Here is an 18891-nt window from a genome sequence, read left to right as displayed (position 1 = left end):
GAATGGAATACTTTTTAAAGGCGCAACCCCTTTTTCGTAGCTTTTCTATAAAATTTCCGGTCGCTTCGAGACCTAGTAACGTAGATTCCTTCCCTATAGAATTCAACAACATAATATCACGTCTGCCCGCCCCGACTCAGAATTTTGTTTTCGTTTTCAGCCCCTAATTGGAGATTTGACAGTCTTTCTCGTTGCTCTCACCCCATTCAGATCTCTTTTTGTGTAATATTTGTTGTATTCATATTTCACTGTAGCTTTTGGAAATCTCAAATATTCTGAAATTGATGCAAAAAATGCGTGGTGAGTGCTAATTTTTAAAAACACGACGCCCGGTCTCGACACGAAATGTTTTTTGTTAAATATGAACAGGTGTGCGCCTTTAAAGAGTAGCTTCACATGTTGCGGAATTTTCATCGAATTTTCATTATTTTTTATTTAAGTTTTAATATTTTTAACGAAAAATCGATGAAAATTCCACAACAATTGAAGTTACAGTACTCTTTAAAGGCGCACACTTGTTTGTATCTGACGAAAATTGCCGTGTCGAGGCCGGGCGCAAAAATTAAAAATTTCGCGACTCTGTAATAGAAATTGCTTTCAGATTTTCCAAGTATCTTTAGATTTTTTCGTGATATTTTACTATTCACTAAAGAAAATTCTCCAACAAAATCATAAATTTCCATTGAAACCACTCTCTCTGCCCTCTCTTCCGTCTCTCAACACGAACCTTCTCTCTCTCATTTTTCTTCACGGCGGCCTTTTTGGAACATTCGTAGCGAGAGTGAGAGACGCAGAGACTCGATACGGTTGCATAGACGCTCCAATGCCAAATCAGCTGTTGTTTTTCAAGTTGTTTTGCTGCCGGGGGAGGCATAGAGAGGGAAGAAGCAGTGTCAGAAGCTCAGACAGACACTCATTTTCAGTTTTTTTTCAGTTCCTCTGTAATCGGTTATTATTCATTCATTTAAAAATCCTGTGGCTTTTTAAAAAATTGTTTTCATTAATTCATAAAAATTCATTCTCTTTTCTTTGCTTACCAACAAAAATAATTATAATTTTTCATGAAAAATTGCAAATTTCAAATTTTCAGTCGATGCTGGAGTTATGCGATTACCGGCCACCACTTTTATCCTGCTAACTTGCATGTTCTCAGCGATAGCCAATCCAGCCGAAGAAGCAAAGGTTAGCAATGAATTGTGTGCTCGCCTGGATTAGAGCCCGGAAACTATCCAGGGATATCCCCTAATCGTCATTGTTTGGTTTTAAATTTATGGCTTTTTTAGAAGTTTCGTTTCATTTTTTTTTTGAAAATTGCCCTCTAGTCACAAAAGAAATAATTTTTCACAAAATAACACAAAAAATACATGATTCACTCCAGTTCTCTGGGCGGATATATCCTTTTTGCCTCCATTTTTGCCTTGTTTTCGTCGTCGCCTACTCGTCTGTCTGCGGCGCTGAAAATCGAGACGACTACGACAATAACAATTAGAGATATATGTCTCTCGTGTGCTCCCCTGCTCTCCTTTTTCTCAAAAAAAATTCCAATTATTTTGTGGTCTGGAAATTGAAAAAAAGGGGTGTATGTGAGAAATAATACGGAGAAAAACACAAAACTATGTAGAAAAATTCAAATTTTCTGAGAAACAAACTTATGGTTATTCGAATGGATCTCGAAATTTTTTGGATCAAAAAACTAAAAATTAAAAATTGAGATAAAAAAACCGAAATAATAATGTCGATTTTGGTTTAGTTTTAACTTTTAAAAAACCATTTAAAAAAATTTAAAACCACATTTTTAAAATATCTGCCAAAAAAAATTATTTGGACTAAAAACAAAAAACTGAATATCTCCAAAACCAAAAAAAAAAGAAACAATTTTTTTTTCATCATACCAACTAGAGCAACACATTTTTTTTAAACGACTTCCCTGGCTGTGATCTCGCTACTGAAAAACTGTTATTTGTAATTTTCCTTTTCAAAAATATTAATTAAAAATCTGAAAATCACAGAAAAACAGAAATTTGCTCAAAAATCCTTTCAAAATGCAAAAAAAACGGATCGGACTCCAAAAGTACCATAAAAATACTACCAAAAACTTTTGGATCGCGGTGAGACCCATCTGCGACCCTAAAAGTGTCGAATTTTCGCATCTTGACTTTTTTTCTGAACAGAAAAGTCTGAAATACTGACAATTTTTGCGATGAACGACTGAAAAGAAGGAAGAAAAATGGCAAGTTTCGCACAAAAAAACTAGCAAAAATGAGGCGTTTAGAGCAGCAGCACATTGCATATCCAGCCGTCATGCACTCTCAGCTTCTGGGTGCTCTCACCAAATTAATCCAACGTTTTTTTTGCAGAGACGCGTGCTCGAGAAACGGCATCTCGTCAAAATGGACATGTCGAAGGCGTCACAAGAACAATTCTCGATGTTCATGAATTTGTTGTGCATCACCGTCAAGGATATGCCTATAACAGAGTATTATACCAGCTATATTCTGTGGGAAGAGGTCGAATTTCTCGAAGGAGTCAAGGATTTGTTAGTAATTACGGCAATATTACATGGATGCGAAAAAAAAAACAATTTAAAAATTGATGTTTTCTCCGGAAAATCAAAGCTTTGAAAATCTCGCTTTATTTTATTACATGATACCTGGTCTCGCCACGACAAATTTGTTAAATGCGAAAAGGTGTGTGTGCCTTTAAAGAGTATTTTTATTCAAGAAAAACTATGACAAATCGATAAAACAGCAGTCTTTAAAGGCACACACTTTCTCGAATTTATCAGAAAACTTGTCGTGTCAAGAAGACCTGCCGCAAATTCTCGCGTCCGTATAATATTTGAAGACAAATTAATATATTTTTTAACGAGTTTCTTTTCAGATTGGACCCAACGAGCGCCTTCGAGGATCGTCGATCTTCATTATACCATCACCTCGGGCATAACTTTGCCTCAAATTGTTCACTGAAGGATGACAATAACGTTCGCGATGCTCACGTCGTCGTAGAAGATCACACGAAATTCGACAACTACATGTACGATCAGATGACGAGAAAAGAGTGGACCAGTCTTCACCTCTAACAGAATAGATTCCATTAGTGTGTAGTCTCGTCTAGTTTCAGCTATTGCTTTTAATTTATCCAGATGAGAATTATTTCGAATTTTTGGCTAAAAAAATATGGTTCCAGGTCTCGGAATTTTTTTTAGAAACACTCAAATTTTAACAGATTGACTAGTGAGGTAAAAACTGAAAAATTATCGAAATTTGTCTTTTCGAGACCTCTTACCGTATTTTTGGCGCAAAAATCGTAAAATTTTGCATCTAGATAACACCCAGTGCCCTTTCAATATAATGTGAACCTTCATATATTACCTGTAGAATTCCATTTCCATTCGTGTATTTTCTCCCTCTCCCCTCTTCCCTCGAATCAACTATCGTCGGCTCCCCCCTGAGACCTACGCGGGTTCTTCGTTTCTATTTGTTTCGCCCAAAAATACCTCTCGCCCTCCTCTGTGTTATTCTATAATTCTGTTCAATTTTCATTCATGTCAAACAATAAAACCTCATTCATTCAGCGAGGTTGAAAAATTTAAATATTGAACAGATTGTAGGTCAGATCTTCTACGGACAAGGTGGAATTATCCGAAGAGTTGTCTACGACTGATGTGAACATTGCACGGATGACAAGAGCATATGAGATCCCAAGAAACATCAGTCCAGTTGGCAGAAGGTCAATGACATGACAACGAAGTGCGAAGAGAGCAGAGGTGAATGGAATCTGGAAATAATAATATAACTATTGAATTTAAAATAAAGAAACCAACCATAACGTGAAGCTGAAGCTGGAGTCAAGTTGAAAATGCGAGCCGGCTTCCGAGCAGCTCCTAGCAACACAACTAGGCAACCAACCATATATAAATTTTATTCGTTTCATTCATTCTTTTACTATAGAACATCTAAAAAAATGGGGAGGAGACGAAATCGAGCCGAAAAATGAAAAATACAATGAAAAAAAAAGTAATAGGTATTAAAAAGTCAGCGCTACAAACACTAAAACGGCCTTCATTGACTGATCTGCTTGGCTCCCTGCTCGGCCAAAACTTGCTTGTGGAACTCGGCCATTCGGCGTTCGAGTTCTGGTCGGAAGTGGCGAATGAGTCCCTGCAAAGAAATGGAATTTGAATTTTTTTAAATGATTATACTACGGGAACATAAAATTCTGAGGATAAGTATTGCGCAACATATCTCGTAGCGAAAACTACAGTAATTCTTAAAATGGCTACTGTAGCGCTTGTGTCGATATACGGGCTTCAATGGAATAATTGATTAATCGATAAAATATTAAAATTAAGCTGAAAATGAGAAAATAATGCAAATGAAATATAGCTCTTGCTATTCGAAAATAATTTAATTTCAAAAAATCGAACCCGTAAATCGACACAAGCGCTACAGTAGTCATTCAAAGAATTACTGTAGTTTTCGCTACGAGATATTTTGCACGTCAAGCTTAAAAATTTTATTTCTAAATAATTGTTCAAAATTTCCTTTTTTTTAATAAACTAATAGTTTTACCTGAACTGGCCATGCAGCAGCGTCTCCAAGAGCACAAATAGTGTGTCCCTCGATCTGTTTACTAAGTTCCCACATCATATCGATCTCCGATGGCTTGGCTTTTCCATCAACGAAACGCCACATCATCTTGTTCAACCAATTGCATCCCTCACGGCATGGAGTACACTGTCCGCAAGATTCGTGTTTATAGAAAAGTGACAATCGGGCGATGCATTTAACGATATCAGTTTGCTTGTTCATCACAATAACCGCGGCGGTTCCAAGACCAGATTGAGCAGCAACCAGGGCATCGAAATCCATGAGAACTGTGTCGCAAACGTTCCTAAAAGATTTATTAGAATTTTAACAATTTTTTTAAAGTAAAAAAAAAACCCCTACTTTGGCATAAGTGGGACAGAAGATCCTCCTGGAATGATGGCAAGAAGGTTATCCCATCCACCGATGACTCCACCACAATGACGCTCGATAAGATCTTTCAATGGAACGGACATCTCTTCTTCGACCGTGCATGGATTGTTGACTTGACCGGAGATGCAGAAAAGCTGAAATTTCGGTTTTTTTTTTAAATCAAAAATTGAAATTTTAAAAGAAAGAAGTGAAGAATCGAATTTAAAAATTGACGTTGAATGCTCCACTTTTGAATCATTATTCAACATTTATTAACCTTGGTTCCGCGATTTCTCTCACGTCCAAACGAAGCGAACCAGTCACCACCACGACGACAAATTGTTGGAGCCACAGCTACAGTTTCAACATTGGTCACAGTTGTTGGACAACCGAAAAGTCCAATGTCAGCTGGGAATGGAGGCTTCAGACGTGGTTTTCCTTGCTTTCCTTCGAGCGATTCAATAAGAGCAGTCTCTTCACCGCAAATGTAGGCTCCAGCTCCACGATGAACGAAGACGTCAAAGTTGTATCCAGTTCCGAGGCAGTCTTTTCCGAGATATCCGGCCTTGTAGGCCTCGTTGATGGCCTCTTGAAGAATACAAGCTTCATTGTAGAACTCTCCACGGATGTAAATATAGGCGGCACGAGCTCCCATTGCAACTCCTCCGATCAAGCATCCTTCGATGAGCTTATGTGGGTCGTGACGCATAATTTCACGATCTTTACAAGTTCCTGGCTCTCCTTCATCAGCGTTAACAACGAGATATTTCGGACGTCCATCGAATGGTTTGTTCATGAATCCCCACTTCATTCCGGATGGGAAACCGGCTCCTCCTCTTCCACGGAGACCAGAAGTTTTGAGTTCTCCGAGAATCCAATCAGATCCTTTTAGAATGATTTCCTTCGTCTTGTGCCAGTCTCCCTGAAAAATTATAAAATTCGTTTAAATTGTCGAATAGATTATTTGAAAATAGGCAAATAAATACTCACACGAGCCATGGCTCCTTTCAATCGATAATCATGGCGACCATACAAATTGGTGAAGATACGATCACTGTCCTTCAAATTTCCGAACGATGTCTTCTCTTGTTTCACTTGAGCGTTCGCATTCTGGGCTGATGTCACGACTCCGCGCACAGCCACCTTCGGCACTGAAAGAATAGTCTTAAAACAATTGAAATTGAAATTTAAGCTCCTACCGTTCTGTCCAATTAGCCTAGCCCCAAGAGAGACTGCTGCCGAAGCCATCCCTGAAAAAAATAGTTGAGATAAATGAAAGATCGATGGAAAATCTGCAAGCACAATAAACATTTCAAACAATAGCTTTCCAGTCAATAATGCTACGAAAATTTGAAAAATATCTATTAAGCTGTTTAAAAGTATTATTTTATTTGCATATATCAAGCTTTTCAATTAAAAAATCAGTTGATTCGTTGAAAAATCAGGCAAAAAATAGAAAATAAAATAAAACCGACGTTCCAGCGGTCGGAATTTCGGAGTGTCGTTTACTAAACTTAAAGGCGCACGCACTTTCGCTTTTGGCGTCTCGCAACGAAAGTGGCACACAACAAACGAGTGGGACAGTATGGCTTTTCAGGCAACCTGTGAATTTTAATGCTGGCCTACGGTTTTTTCACGTTTTTTCCCGAGAATTTCGGAATTTTTTTGATAAATTGGACTGAAGAAAAATCTGCAATTAATTCTGTGCTCGTTCCTGGAAAATCTATCTTCAAAATTCGATGAAATAATAATTTTTTGGTGAAACCGAATTTTTGTTGGTGAAACTTATTTTACAGCCGTTTAACTCTTGATTTTTTCATTACTCACACTCTTCATTCAATCTGCACTTATATCTCCTATTTTCTAGTAATTTTTTTACAATTTCCAGGTAAAATGGTCAACGTGCCAAAAGCCAGAAGAACCTTCTGTGACGGCAAGTGCCGCAAGCACACCAACCACAAGGTTACCCAATACAAGAAGGGAAAGGAATCCAAGTTCGCTCAAGGTACGTTTTAAATTAATAATAATAATACCATAAAATTCAACGTTATTTTTTAGGACGTCGTCGTTACGACAGAAAACAATCTGGATTCGGAGGACAAACCAAGCCAATCTTCAGAAAGAAGGCCAAGACCACCAAGAAAATCGTCTTGAGAATGGAGTGCACCGAGTGCAAGCACAAGAAGCAACTCCCAATCAAGAGGTTCGTTTTTATTTTGTTTTATTAAAAATTAATTCAAATGAAGTGTGTTTTGTCGTATTTTTTAAAAGCTTGTTTAGGAATTTTCAATTTAAAAATTATACCTGAAATTCACCTGATTTCACCTGAAAAGCGTTCATTCTTGACTTTTATTCAAAAACATTAAAAAATGCATTATGTGATGATCTTACATTTATATAATTTCTTAATTTCAGATGCAAACACTTCGAGCTCGGAGGACAGAAGAAGTCCCGCGGACAAGTCATCCAGTTCTAAGCTGTTAACTTTGTTGTTGTATTCCAAAAATAAACGTTTTTGGTTTTTCCTGTGATTATAAAGAACCATGTTGTTACTTTCAGAATATTATATTTAAGAACTGGGTATAATCAGAACGTCTTTTCAAATTTTTTTTTGTAGATGCCCATCAATGGCATAAAAATCAAAAACTCCTCAGGCGAAGGTATAGATTTATTTCCTCTGCGTTTACAGTATTAATTCCTTCTAGAGGTTTATGTGTTGAAAGAGAAAGGCTCCGTGGTCAACTTCGGTCGGGAAAAGAAAGTCTGTCACATCACATTTGATCCTCATGCCGCTCGAGTTTCAAGAATTCATGCGAGCATAGAATGGGGCGATGAGGTATTATTATTGAGTGAAACAGCGTAGAATATAATTAATTTTGTAGGGTCTATTTTTCACCGATAAAAGTAAAGAAGGAACCGAAATCAACGGAACACGATTGAAACAATCTAGTCAGGAGCTTCACGAAGGAGTGTATCAGCTTGCGATTGGTGGAATCTCTATGACTCTGGAAGTTGACGGCGATGAGCTAGAAGAGACGGTCATAGATTCTCCACAACCCGATGAATCCAGTACTGTTCCGGAAACAGTTTATGAAGAATCTCGATATTCAAATTCTAGCATCAAAGAAATGCCAGCTGTTGAGGTGACCGACGACGAGTAATCCGGCTAAAATAATTTAAACCATTAATTTTAATTTTATTTTCAGTTTTGACGATGTTTCATCTATCTCCACATTCAATATTACCAAGTTTAATCCAAGTAGCATACGTAAGTTCTGTACTATTCTACTAGTAATATAATCTAAATGCTCTTTTCCAGGCAAACGAAAACCAGAAGGCGATGTGTTTAGCATAGATCGGCCACGTGGAAAAAGAGGACCGATTTCCTATCGTCCGCGTATGAATTTCGATGATGAAATGGAGAATCGTGGAAGTAGAGGCCCAAGAGCACGTAAAGCAGATAAAAGTGGCGTCTTCGACGAGGAAGCTCCAGCGAAAAAAGCCAAGATAGCTCCTCAAGCTTCTCAAAGTCTCATAAAGAAGTAAGATTTTTAAATTAATAGATTTCAAATACAATGTTCTCCAGTTTTTTCAGACCGAAAGCCCCTTCCGCCGTGGAGCCAGATGACGTGGAATCCATCGTGAGCCAGGTGGCAGCTCTTCCATCAGTCAGTCGGGAACCAGAAGAGGAATCGGATGATTCGGATCTCTCCGATCGAGGACCGGCCGCGTTAAACGAGACCATCAAATATTGTAATCTGATTTTTCAACAACCAAATAGTTTCAAAAAGAACGAGACAACATTCGACTCAAATGTTCCGAATTTTAAAAGATTCGTTCCAAAAGGACTCAGAGATGGGAGAACATCTGCCATTTCGATGCACAGCACGACGACATGCAACACAACAATTTCGATGGTCGACTCGAGAATTGTGCACTGAACCAGAATCTCTATTTTATTTTATTTTTTAACAAAAATCGATCATGTATTCAAAACATTCCCATATGCTCCCAATATACCGTGTGAATAAAAACTATTTTATTTAGAACACACTTCTTCAAGCGCACAATACTTTGTGTGCCATTTTTCATTCCTTTCCAGTTCCAAAAGAGCAGGCAATTACAGTCGGGGCACGAGGCAACTGCTCCGGACACGAGCTATCTATCAAAAAGTGGTGGAGCGCTCTACATGGAGAGGCGCCTTTTTGGTTTCTGGGAGCCTCTTCTTTTTTGGCTCTTCTCGTTTCAATCAAACCCTCATCGCCACAAATGAATGAAGAATGTACGCGTGTTTGAATGAGTAACGGCAAGCCCATTTCCAAAATTTTTGGGAATTTACACGCTTTTTTTTGTTGCAATACATGCTGAAATTCGAAATTTGTCGAACATTGCACAATTTTTGAACCAAAAATACGGCTTCAGGTCTCGGCACGACAATTGTTTGTTAAATGCGATTAGGTGTGCACCTTTAAAGATTACTGTAGTTTAAAACTTTTGCTTCCGCGCAATTTTTAAATCGATCATTTTATTTAAAATATAAAACTATAGTTAACTACGAAAAATCAATGAAAATTGCGCAGAAGCGAAATTTTAAAATTACAGTAATCTTTAAAGGCGCACATCTACTCGCAGTTAACAAAAGTTTGCCGTGTCGAGACCAGGTACCGTATGTTTGGCGCAAAAATCTCATAATATGATAATAATGAACTGAGCAAGCCCTTCAATTCCAATTGAATAGCACTTGAGCATTTCCACGATTCACTGAAGAGAACTTCAGTTCTTTTTCAACGAAACAATTTTCATAACAATCGTTCCGAGACCCAATGTTTCTCACCAATTTGTAATCGGATCTCATTCAACATGTCTTTTCTCACAAGTATGAATAATTAACGTCCTTCCGGCAAGTTCAGGTGTTATTTTCACACCCAACTTTTAGCGTTGGAGCGCGCTTGCATCTCGATTTCAAATGGCGCATTTTTCTGCTTACAGATAATAATTCAATAGGCGTACTGTAGAAGTGTAGGGTTACTGTGGTTAAAAAAAAAGAAGAGTACAGAACATGACTTTATTCGGTACTTGTGTATTATTTCCCCTCATTTCAATAGTATCCATTTTAATAAAGCGTGATGTCATTTTCCCTTTTTAGGCTTAGAAATGGTTATTTCCTAAGCCTAAAAATACAAAAACTCCACACGTTTTTAATAAAAAACTTGTTTTTTTCAAAATGAGGGGAAATAATACACAAGTACCATTTATTCAAATCTAAAAAGCTCTACAAATAGTCCATTGGCCCGAGCTGCACAAGTTGTTCATCGAGCATCTCTCGTTTTTTCTTTTCAACCTCCAACTGCTTCTTGAGATTTTCTTTCTTGAACTTTTCGATCTCCATCTCCATTTGGATATTATCCCACTTGAGCTTGTCGAGCTCTTCCTGAGCCTTCTTGAGGTCATCTTCTGAAAATTAACAAAAGCTTATAATCCAGTGGGAAACTTTAAAATTACTTGACATTGGAGCAGAGACGACACTGGTTGAAGCTCCGACCTGTTGAGCTACCGTATTTTGCACAGAGTTACCTGGATAAGAGTAGAATTTAATTATTGTACTAGTTTCTATTCAAATTTGTCAGTTTCTCGAAAATTTTCAAACTAATAAAGAAGACAAATAATTGAAATTTTTCACACAAATAAATCAAAAATTGGGTGAAAATTTTCAATCATTTTTTTCCGGAACTTCTGAAAATTCACCAAAGCCTAAAAGCCAGTGGGAAATGTTAAAGTTACCGGAGATCGAAGCAGACGGGGCTTGAGCCGGATTTGCAGCAGCAGCAGTGACTTGCGAAGTGGCGTCCTCATCGACCTAGAAAAATTTTTCAAACGTTGAAGTCGGAATCGATAATTTTTTGAAAGAAAACCAATCAAATACCAATCACGGTGTTTTTTCCACCTCTAGTTAGGGTAACGTGACCTGAAAAATTTTTTCAACCGCTTGGAAGGGGTAGTAAGAACATTTCTTCCTGAGGGAACGGGAATGGAAAAGAGTTCCCGTTTTAAAAACAGGGGCATTATCTATCACCTCATCGATAAACAACGGAATTCTGATTAGGGCAACATCGTATAAATGCTAAGAATGGCTAACTTACTGATCTCATCCTCGCTTCTTCTCTCTTTCTTGCTTGGGTAGCGCGTCCTTTCTTTAATCCAGCTATCGAAGCTTTTCTGCCTTTCAATACTGGAGCCATCTGAAAAGTTGGTAAATGCATATGCTCAGGAGGCAATGAGGCGACTTACCCTTATATTTTGTAAATTGTATTTCAATTAGACCAAGTTTAATCAAATACCGAAGTAATCAAAAAGTGAATCGATTTGTAAAGTTTAACGAGAAAAAAATTAGGCTTACGAGAAAATTTGACAATTCGAGATCTTTGGAATCTCACGTTTTAAATAGTTTTATGATTTGTATTCTTTCTTCAACCCAACTATCATTTAATGATTTTCTATTATCAAGAAACCACCAGCTTCTGAAAAAATGGCGGCGCAAAAAAGAGATATTTGCGCTCCAAAACGGTAGATATGAGAAAAATATCAACTGGAAAGTTGCTGACAACATAATAAACAACAAATTGTTAGTTGACCGTTTTTCAAGGACTGTGGAGATTTGAACATCCCACTTGGTGTCAGAGTATCCCATTTTGGCTTATTTACGTAGATCTACAAAAAATGCGGGGATGAGACGCAGAGTTATCAACTGATATGGTTGAGAACTTATGTAACATTTTTTGGGCGAAAAAATTCCCACATTTTTTCGTAGATCAAACCGTGATGGGACAACCTGGCACCATGTGGTCCAGGTGTTATTTTCAAATTTTTAATCAGATGGGTCGCACGAAGATGTTGGTTTAATTTTTGGAACTCGTAAAATAACTTTATGGCATTAGAAATTCCTCAATGAAAATTAAAAACAAGCGCGGCGGGACCCATTATCAGCATAAATGCAAATATTGGAACAACTTTTGTCTATCAAATCATCGAGGTGCAACGGCGCTACACTGCCCCTAAAATTTTGGTCTCGTTAGGTTTTGGCGACAAAACCATTTCTTGGTATTTTTTGTACTCCAAGAATTTCCTCTACAAATGTACTAGTTGCTGCTAATGATATAAATAACATTTGGAGAGACATTGGGTTAGTATTCCCAAAGTGTTTTCATCATCATCGTCTTGTTTCTTTTTTTTTTTCGCTTTCTTTTCAGCACTTCATGTTTTGTTTCCGTTACTCGGGTTTTTCTTTTCCTCTTTCTTCTTCTGCCCTCTGTCTTTTCGTTTCCAAAAAGAGGGAAAACTAACTCGATTTGGACGTTCGGAGCAACAAGCTTCACCCGCCTGGCTCTTCTCTTTTTGTTTTGGCTCATCAATTTTGTCTATTCTCTCCGGCCGTGCCAAAGGAACCAGAATTGTGCAATTTCTGGTCTTTTCCGGAAACTTTCCATTTTGATTTCAGTTTTTGTTGGACTAGGATCCCAAGTCATGTTGGAAACAAAAAAACATCGTTTAGCCCGATAGCCCATGTGGCAATGATTATTTCTTTGTGGGTGGTTGGGCAAGCTTTATGTAGTTTCGGAACTGGAATCAGGAGGCTAACTATTTAATTATACAACGATTACTATTTCATATTATACATTTCCCACATTTTTGCAAAAAGCAAGGATGGTTTAGTTCTTATAAATACCTTATTTCTTCTAGATATTTTTTAACTTTGACAGCTTATATCTCTGTTGTCGTTTATTTTATACAAAAATTGTCAACTGGTGTCAGTTATTTTTCTATCGCTGTTTCAAAATGAACCAAGGTGTACACCTTTCAAATTAAACTAACCAGGTACAATACTAAAGGAGGAAATACATTTATTTTTTTATTTTTTTGTAAATCTAGATCTAGATGCCATTTTTGTTTCGAAAAATGCATGTATTTAGTATTTTACAGTTTTGGCAATTTTATAATATTCAAGTTCTGGCAATTTTATGATACTTTGAGATATAGTTAGATTTAAAAATTGCTGGAAATGGCAAGTAACTTGAAATTTTGGCAGCTACCAATATTGTCAAAATTGCCTCGCCAGATGTACCATACCATTTCCAAAACTACTAAAAACCGAAAATTCGCCAGCTATGCTTACAGTTCAAAATTTCTCTAGGTCACAGAAAACAAAATCTGCCAATTTCCACATGACCGAATTGAGCAACCTGTTGCGCATCTGTCATCTTTCCGATTCGGCTGTATTTTTACAATTAGTTGAGTTTTCAATTTTGGCAAAGTATTGTTAATACCATGATACCATCAGCTAGAGCTGTAGAGATTAAAAATCACATTGTTAAATGTGATTTTTAATTGCAGAGTCTTGTGCCACGTCAAAATTATTCAGTGTACACTGTATTTTATCAGCATCAATAGAGTATAGTTTCTGAGAATAGTTTTTTTTCAAATTAAAATTTCCAGACTCACAGGGATATTTTGCTAGAACAAATTGTAGATTCTGAAAACCCGAAATTTCAGCTACCGCACAGTTACAAAAATCCCTAGTAAGCCAGCGTTTCAGAGCGTTTCCAAAAACATATGAAAATTTTCTATAAAACTGAAAATTGTTCAAATCCTCATCAGAAATTTTTACCAGTTTCTGGTAACCTCAACATTTTTTAAGGGGGACCTTCTAGCTGGAACTTCACAGCTAAAATTTTCAAACGGTTTGATTTGCCAATTTTCCTGCTACCAGGAAAATTCCAAACAACCATAAAAATTTTATTATCCAACAAAACACCCACGCTCTATAATCATATTCTACCACCAACAAATAGTTTTCATTCTCCTCCTTTCCCTGCTACCAAAATATTTTATGAGACCCTTAAACAAATCATTTAGGCCGCCCATGAAGGTGTTGTAGTTCTGTCATCATCCTTCTGCATAATCCACAATGTGACAACGACATGATCGGTGTCTCTTTTTTTCCTTTTCTTCTCACTTTTCCATGTTTGTTTAATCCCCATCCGCGTCGCCGCTTCCTGCCCATTTTCTCTAGTTTTTATTCCATCCTGGGTTTGTATAATGGAATTAGCACATTTTTGGAGTAGTCAGTGTATATGCATCTTTTTGAGCTAAATTGTTATTTATTACTATTCATTGTTTATATTAATTTTCTGTGGAAGGTTCTTTTAAAATTATCTTGCGGTCCCACGTGGCAATTGGAAATTTCCGCCAATCGGCAATTTAAACAATTGCCGGTTTTGGAACTTCCGGCAATCGGCAACTTCGGCAATTTTCAAACATAGTTATATTTTGGAAATCAAACATATTTAACCTTGTTTATTAGTATTTGGTTAGTCATTTTTTGAAAGTAAACGATCAATCCTTTTAGGATTAAATAATTTTGAACTTGAAAATTGAAAATTGTTTGTTAAAATGCATGTTTAGGCTCCTAAATCTACAAAAGTATCAAATTTTTATTTCCGGCAATTTTTATTTCCAGCAATCGGCAATCGCCGGTTTTCAAAAATTTCGGAAATCGGCAATTTCAGCACTTTTGTTCGTTTTCTGCCCTTATCTCATAGTCCTTCTGTATGCAGAATCATATCATTTCCAAATTTTCAGACATCAATTCCATCGAACGAAATGTTGGTGCTCCGAATAAAATGACGACGTCAAATGTAGAATTGATACCAGTGAGTTCTCTCTGTGTCAGATTATGCAAATGTACTACTGACTACTCTTTTATGAGTACCCATCCACTCACTAGTAGAAATGGACAAAATTCAATCCTCATGGGACTATGATTCCACTTTTTTTTAGAGGGAAAGAGTTGGGATTGTTAGAATTCCAGAGTTGCAGAGAAAACGCAACACGGTTGATGGATGATGGTTTTTTTTTGGGGGGATCTTGAGCATTTTTTCGGGGAAGAGGAATCTGGAAAAGTACAATGATTACACGGAGAATGGATACTTTTTTTTTGAAATGAAGGTGTCCTAGATTTCGGGGATTAGGCAAAATTTCTATTTTTCAAAATTTCAAGTAGAACTTTCCAACGGAAAAAATTAATTGTTCTCTAATTTTTTAAAATAGTTTTTGCACATTTTTAGATCTTTCTGAAATGAACATTAGAATTTCAGTAGGTACCAGGGGTGTGCGGCAAATGTGCCGAATTTGCCGTTTGCTAAGCCCGGCAAATTTCAAAAAAGTTGATTTGCCGAATTCGCCGCACATGGCAAATTTTGAAATTTGCCGCGCACGTAAAAAATTTGACAATACAATTTGTTAAGAATTCAGTAGTTTTGTTGCTCCAAAAAATTGCAAAGAATATGACATTTTTCGGAGTTTGTTAAGCACTGCAAATTTATCAAATTTTCCGAGCTCTGCAAGTTTTGAGATTTGCCGCACAGCACTGGTAGGTACCCCCAGATTTCGAGGAAGAAATCCTCTTCCAAATCACAATTCTTTCGGAGCAACACTTTTTTTAAAGGATTTTTCTGTCTTCCCAAAGAGCCTTCTCAATCCAAACTCGATTTGAATAATCTCAAGCCGTTCCAGAGTAGCTTTTCCCATTTGGTTCATCCCATTTCCTGCCTCCTATATTTCCGTCGAAATATGATTCGCCACCGCCGCCCCGAGGTGAATCTTGAATTGAAAAGTGCTTCATCATCTTCTACTTCTTCTTCTTCTCTTGGTGTGATGCAAAACGAAATGATTCAATTATTGGCACGAAGCTGTCGCATTCACTTGTGTGTGTCCCTGATTATGAGAGGATGCTCACCGCGTGTTGAGCATACCAATTAAAATGGGAACGAACGGAAGGAGGAGGAGGGAAAAGCTGCTTTTGAAAACTAATTATCCCCTCTATTTTCCTCCTAGATGGGCTCCCGGAGCAAAGTTTTGGTGGCATGGTATTCATGCCACTTTTCCCTGTTAACATATGCATTGCTTTGACGCTTCGTTCCGAAACATGCAAAATTGGAAGTCAAGAAGCGGGATGGAAAAGAAGTGATGGAGGATATGCATTTCAAGTTCAAAAGTAGTTGAACTCATGATTACATATAAAATTGTACTGAAGAACTTATGGGAAGTTTTGAAGTTTTGAAGGAAATGGGAAATTGAGATGTAGGGAGTGTTCTGGAAGATTTTGGATTTTAACAATTTTTGAGAACAAAACATGTATGTTCTTCTTTGTTTCTATACAAATTTTCGATTAAAACCCTTAACATTGGATTGAGAAAAATGTGATTTTGTGTATTTTCCAATAAAAGGATGCATGTCTGTCAATTCTGTCGAAATTTGTCAATTTTCAATTATCCAAGAAGCTTGGAGATTTTTCATAAGATCTTGAAAGAGCTCCTCAAGGTAGGTAGGTACATATTACTGCCTACGTGCCTACATACCAAGTTCATTTGCACATGTGTAGATTTACAAAATATTTGGCAGTAGGTATGTAGGCAAGGGTTAGGCGTAAGTAGTACCTTGTCTACATATTCATCTAGTTGTCTATAATAATCTTTTCTGATAAAATTGATATTAATTTGAAATTTTTGAAAAGTTTTGGTACTCAGTTTGATGTTAACCATATTATGGATAATTGCAACTTACTATAACTTTCATATTCCGGAAAATTTTTAGAAAAATTTAATATGAATATCTACGTTTTAATGTTACCCGATTAGTCGGCGATCACTCATTAAAAATTGGTGAAATCAGAAAAACAAACGGTTCGGTTTTCTGGAATTCAGTGTCGAGTCTCTAGTTTGATCAGTTTTCCAAATTCAAACCAGAGAGTTAATATTAAAAAATTTTTCAAAGGCTTTAAAAGTAAATTCATAAAATCCTATTTTCAACTCCATAAGTGCCCATTCCATGACCATTCTTCCCTACAACCGGAACCACTGGAAATCTTATGGCGGTCTAAGATTGAATGCAAATAAATTCACACTTCGAAATAATTACCATTCTATTTTCGCGGCTGGTCCATCTTCTTCTTCGTCTTCTTTTCCCGAAAAGAGTGGCTCTCAGTTAATTCAAATCAGTTTGCGAGCACATCTAAATATATCCGCATGTTTACCGCTTTCTTCCCTACAACCGGAACCACTGGAGCTCCTCTCCCCGGGTGCAACGTAATCCAGTGTTAATGCTCACGGTGTGGGGGTTCCAATGAGCAGTGTATAATTAGCTCATTCTTACTAACTAACTGATGTGGTGTTCTTTTCTCTTCTCGTCATCAGAAGTGCAGTCACACACACATTCACACTGATTCTTTACCGCGCAGGCAGCTGTGAGGGGCAAAAATGTGGGCGTGGTTTGTTATGAACTGGAGAGGACCTCGAAGCGTTTTGGAGCAGCTTTGTGGCTTTAGTAGAAAACATTTTATGCGGATTCATGGACACCCTTCCGCGGATGAATTCCGCAAACTTGGCAGTGGATTCTATAAAGGTTTGGATGGTTTTTTTGTAACTGTTATTTTATAGAACAAGATATACTGAACTGAAAAGATTTTATGTGAAAAATCAACTACATTGTCAGCATTGAGTCGGCGAATCGCTTTGCCTAATTATTTTTCAAATCGAAAGTCATAGGAGCGAACTGTGTAGGTCATTGGTGGGCGGCAAACGATTTTTTCCTACAAATCGGCAAGTTGCCAAATCGCCGGAATGGAACAATTCCGGCAAATCGGCGAACCGGCAAGATGCTGATATGTTGAATTTGCCGGAAAAAACGGCAAGTGCCGAACATTTTCGGCAAATTGTGGTTTGTAAAATTTTTTTGGAAATCTTTTTCTGAATTCTGAAACGTAAGCAAATTCTATGAAAATATCCAGAAAAAACGGCAAAAAAAATTCAAAAAGTCACAGTTTTAAGTGTTTCCGTCTTATAAAAAAAACGGCAAATTGATTTTCGAGAAACAGCTATAATTGGCCAAAAATCAAAATTTTGGGAAAATCGGCAAACCGGCAAACCAGCAATCTGCAGCCCACTCCTGAAGTGTAGTCAGACACGTTATTCATAAATTTTCTGAAACGATCTGTGTGTTTTTTCTGAGAAACTCCAATTAACTTTCTAGCTGTAACTTCAAGAAATGTGTCCACCGTCCCACCCCTCCAATCTGAAAGGTTTAAAATTTGCTGAGAAATGGACGTACAACGTCTCCTGTCGTCTTCCATCAAACCAATTGATTCTCCAGATGAGGCGAAAGAGTTCTCCCTTATCTTCATTTTCATCTAATTCTCTTCGTCTCCCACACTCTCTCATCGTCCAGGGAATTCACCTTTGGCGAACACACACCCACTACATCTCCAGCTCTTCGGCAATGAGTTCTCTGGCTTCCATTTTCTTTTTCGTTCTGTTAGAAATAGTTTTGACTGCGCTTTACTTCTATTCTAGGCCTTCCTTGCCTACCTCATGCCTACACCAGAAAACCCAGAAAATAAATCTACTGCCCTTTTTTTTTAACGAGGCACAAAGACCTAAAACTTGCATTTGCTCAAAACTGTTCTGGGGTCTTGAATATTGTAAAATTCTAATTTCTGAATTTATCTTACCTAATTTACCTAATTAGTTTCTACCACTCAATTATTCTTTGCAACAATAGAATATGTAACTCAAAAGAGCTCTACACCCACCGAATTTCCTTACTCTTCTTGTTCTCATTATTATTATTAGTTCGCGGGTCCTCCCTCGCCTTTGAAACCAATCAAATTTGTGTCCACCACGAACGTGTTTATTCGTTTCGCAAAAATGTGGCCTCCGAAGGTGTTGCATTTCACCAGCAGGGAGTCCATATTGTTCATGTTTGAGCATATGTTCACTGCTTCCCATCAAACAACGATACTCAGATTTCCATGTACCAGACAAACATAAAACTCAAAACCAAACACATTCCCAGAGTTGGAAGATGTCTAATAAGGCAGAAT

The 18891-nt window shown here is 37.3% G+C and overlaps 7 protein-coding genes and 5 non-coding genes across 19 annotated transcripts in view; 6 read left to right on the top strand and 6 right to left on the bottom strand.

Annotated features, from left to right (window-relative positions):
* Positions 1-293: 293 nt before the first annotated feature.
* On the top strand, positions 294-3572 carry C09H10.5 (the record flags this gene model as incomplete). 3 transcript variants are annotated; one of them, NM_001381587.1, is made up of 4 exons in its annotated part: positions 294-300; positions 1091-1182; positions 2358-2536; positions 2881-3079. In NM_001381587.1, the coding sequence occupies 4 exons, from the start codon at positions 294-296 to the stop codon at positions 3077-3079; spliced, it is 477 nt and encodes a 158-aa protein (NP_001367268.1). The 3 variants fall into 3 exon arrangements, with proteins under 3 accessions (NP_001367268.1, NP_001379079.1, NP_001254277.1); NM_001393186.1 differs by lacking the exon at positions 294-300 and having other exon boundaries at positions 2881-3572; NM_001267348.3 differs by lacking the exons at positions 294-300; positions 1091-1182 and having other exon boundaries at positions 2391-2536.
* A 16-nt stretch (positions 3573-3588) lies between these two features.
* On the bottom strand, positions 3589-3910 carry C09H10.4 (uncharacterized protein; the record flags this gene model as incomplete). Its single annotated transcript, NM_001393185.1, has 2 exons — positions 3824-3910; positions 3589-3777 (listed from the first exon to the last, which is right to left on the bottom strand). The coding sequence occupies exons 1-2, from the start codon at positions 3824-3826 to the stop codon at positions 3589-3591; spliced, it is 192 nt and encodes a 63-aa protein (NP_001379526.1). The 5' UTR covers positions 3827-3910.
* Positions 3905-6214, bottom strand: nuo-1 (NADH dehydrogenase [ubiquinone] flavoprotein 1, mitochondrial). The gene is made up of 6 exons (NM_063975.5): positions 6158-6214; positions 5949-6109; positions 5236-5880; positions 4950-5113; positions 4572-4893; positions 3905-4160 (listed from the first exon to the last, which is right to left on the bottom strand). Exons 1-6 carry the CDS (start codon positions 6204-6206, stop codon positions 4062-4064), a joined length of 1440 nt encoding a protein of 479 aa, NP_496376.1. The 5' UTR covers positions 6207-6214; the 3' UTR covers positions 3905-4061.
* A 143-nt stretch (positions 6215-6357) lies between these two features.
* On the bottom strand, positions 6358-6503 carry C09H10.11. The gene has a single exon (NR_051658.1). It is a non-coding gene; the product is annotated as an Unclassified non-coding RNA C09H10.11 (non-coding RNA).
* C09H10.13 lies at positions 6450-6743 on the top strand. The gene has a single exon (NR_051657.1). It is a non-coding gene; the product is annotated as an Unclassified non-coding RNA C09H10.13 (non-coding RNA).
* A 103-nt stretch (positions 6744-6846) lies between these two features.
* Positions 6847-7509, top strand: rpl-36A (Large ribosomal subunit protein eL42). Its single transcript, NM_063974.8, has 3 exons — positions 6847-6963; positions 7017-7161; positions 7374-7509. The coding sequence occupies exons 1-3, from the start codon at positions 6852-6854 to the stop codon at positions 7432-7434; spliced, it is 318 nt and encodes a 105-aa protein (NP_496375.1). The 5' UTR covers positions 6847-6851; the 3' UTR covers positions 7435-7509.
* Positions 7510-7572: 63 nt separating this feature from the next.
* On the top strand, positions 7573-9007 carry nbs-1 (FHA domain-containing protein; the record flags this gene model as incomplete). 2 transcript variants are annotated; one of them, NM_001361876.2, is made up of 6 exons in its annotated part: positions 7573-7618; positions 7664-7794; positions 7841-8115; positions 8165-8226; positions 8278-8500; positions 8554-9007. In NM_001361876.2, 6 exons carry the CDS (start codon positions 7576-7578, stop codon positions 8897-8899), a joined length of 1080 nt encoding a protein of 359 aa, NP_001348699.1. In that variant the 3' UTR covers positions 8900-9007. The 2 variants fall into 2 exon arrangements, with proteins under 2 accessions (NP_001348699.1, NP_496374.2); NM_063973.3 differs by having other exon boundaries at positions 7576-7618; positions 8545-9003.
* C09H10.19 lies at positions 8600-8772 on the top strand. The gene has a single exon (NR_101747.1). It is a non-coding gene; the product is annotated as a small nucleolar RNA C09H10.19 (small nucleolar RNA).
* A 1021-nt stretch (positions 9008-10028) lies between the features above and the next one.
* rpl-42 (NAM-associated domain-containing protein) lies at positions 10029-11338 on the bottom strand. The gene is made up of 5 exons (NM_063972.5): positions 11247-11338; positions 11099-11197; positions 10740-10815; positions 10461-10532; positions 10029-10412 (listed from the first exon to the last, which is right to left on the bottom strand). The coding sequence occupies exons 2-5, from the start codon at positions 11195-11197 to the stop codon at positions 10231-10233; spliced, it is 429 nt and encodes a 142-aa protein (NP_496373.2). The 5' UTR covers positions 11247-11338; the 3' UTR covers positions 10029-10230.
* A 2932-nt stretch (positions 11339-14270) lies between these two features.
* C09H10.14 lies at positions 14271-14420 on the bottom strand. Its single transcript, NR_051656.1, has one exon. It is a non-coding gene; the product is annotated as an Unclassified non-coding RNA C09H10.14 (non-coding RNA).
* A 174-nt stretch (positions 14421-14594) lies between these two features.
* The window catches only part of unc-53, a gene marked incomplete at both ends in the record, with an annotated part of 31410 nt that continues 27113 nt past the window's right edge, over positions 14595-18891 (top strand). For 4 of the 5 annotated variants that reach the window (NM_001267342.3, NM_001026998.5, NM_001026999.8 and 1 more), the window contains one exon: positions 14636-14665. In NM_001267342.3, coding sequence (NP_001254271.1) covers positions 14636-14665 — 30 coding nt within the window. Of the gene's footprint in view, positions 14666-18891 lie in introns of all 5 variants that reach the window. The other variant, NM_171039.3, reaches the window with a different exon arrangement.
* C09H10.15 lies at positions 15751-15946 on the bottom strand. Its single transcript, NR_051655.1, has one exon. It is a non-coding gene; the product is annotated as an Unclassified non-coding RNA C09H10.15 (non-coding RNA).

Source organism: Caenorhabditis elegans, chromosome II (genome assembly GCF_000002985.6).
Source record: "Caenorhabditis elegans chromosome II".
Classification (NCBI taxonomy): Eukaryota; Metazoa; Nematoda; class Chromadorea; order Rhabditida; family Rhabditidae; genus Caenorhabditis; species Caenorhabditis elegans.
The sequence above is the reverse complement of the archived record's forward strand: the minus strand, read 5'-3'. Positions and strand labels throughout refer to the sequence as shown.

Coding starts and splice junctions, on each gene's coding strand:
- nuo-1 (NM_063975.5), bottom strand. CDS start 6,206: ATGGCTTCGGCAGCAGTCTCTCTTGGGGCTAGGCTAATTGGACAGAAC. Junction 5,881..5,948: donor TGAAAGGAGCCATGGCTCGT/GTGAGTATTTAT, acceptor ATAATTTTTCAG/GGAGACTGGCACAAGACGAA. Junction 5,114..5,235: donor AGAGAAATCGCGGAACCAAG/GTTAATAAATGT, acceptor CCGAAATTTCAG/CTTTTCTGCATCTCCGGTCA.
- rpl-36A (NM_063974.8), top strand. CDS start 6,852: ATGGTCAACGTGCCAAAAGCCAGAAGAACCTTCTGTGACGGCAAGTGC. Junction 6,964..7,016: donor GGAATCCAAGTTCGCTCAAG/GTACGTTTTAAA, acceptor GTTATTTTTTAG/GACGTCGTCGTTACGACAGA. Junction 7,162..7,373: donor AAGCAACTCCCAATCAAGAG/GTTCGTTTTTAT, acceptor TCTTAATTTCAG/ATGCAAACACTTCGAGCTCG.
- rpl-42 (NM_063972.5), bottom strand. CDS start 11,197: ATGGCTCCAGTATTGAAAGGCAGAAAAGCTTCGATAGCTGGATTAAAG. Junction 10,533..10,739: donor CCCGTCTGCTTCGATCTCCG/GTAACTTTAACA, acceptor ACTCTTATCCAG/GTAACTCTGTGCAAAATACG. Junction 10,413..10,460: donor CGTCTCTGCTCCAATGTCAA/GTAATTTTAAAG, acceptor GTTAATTTTCAG/AAGATGACCTCAAGAAGGCT.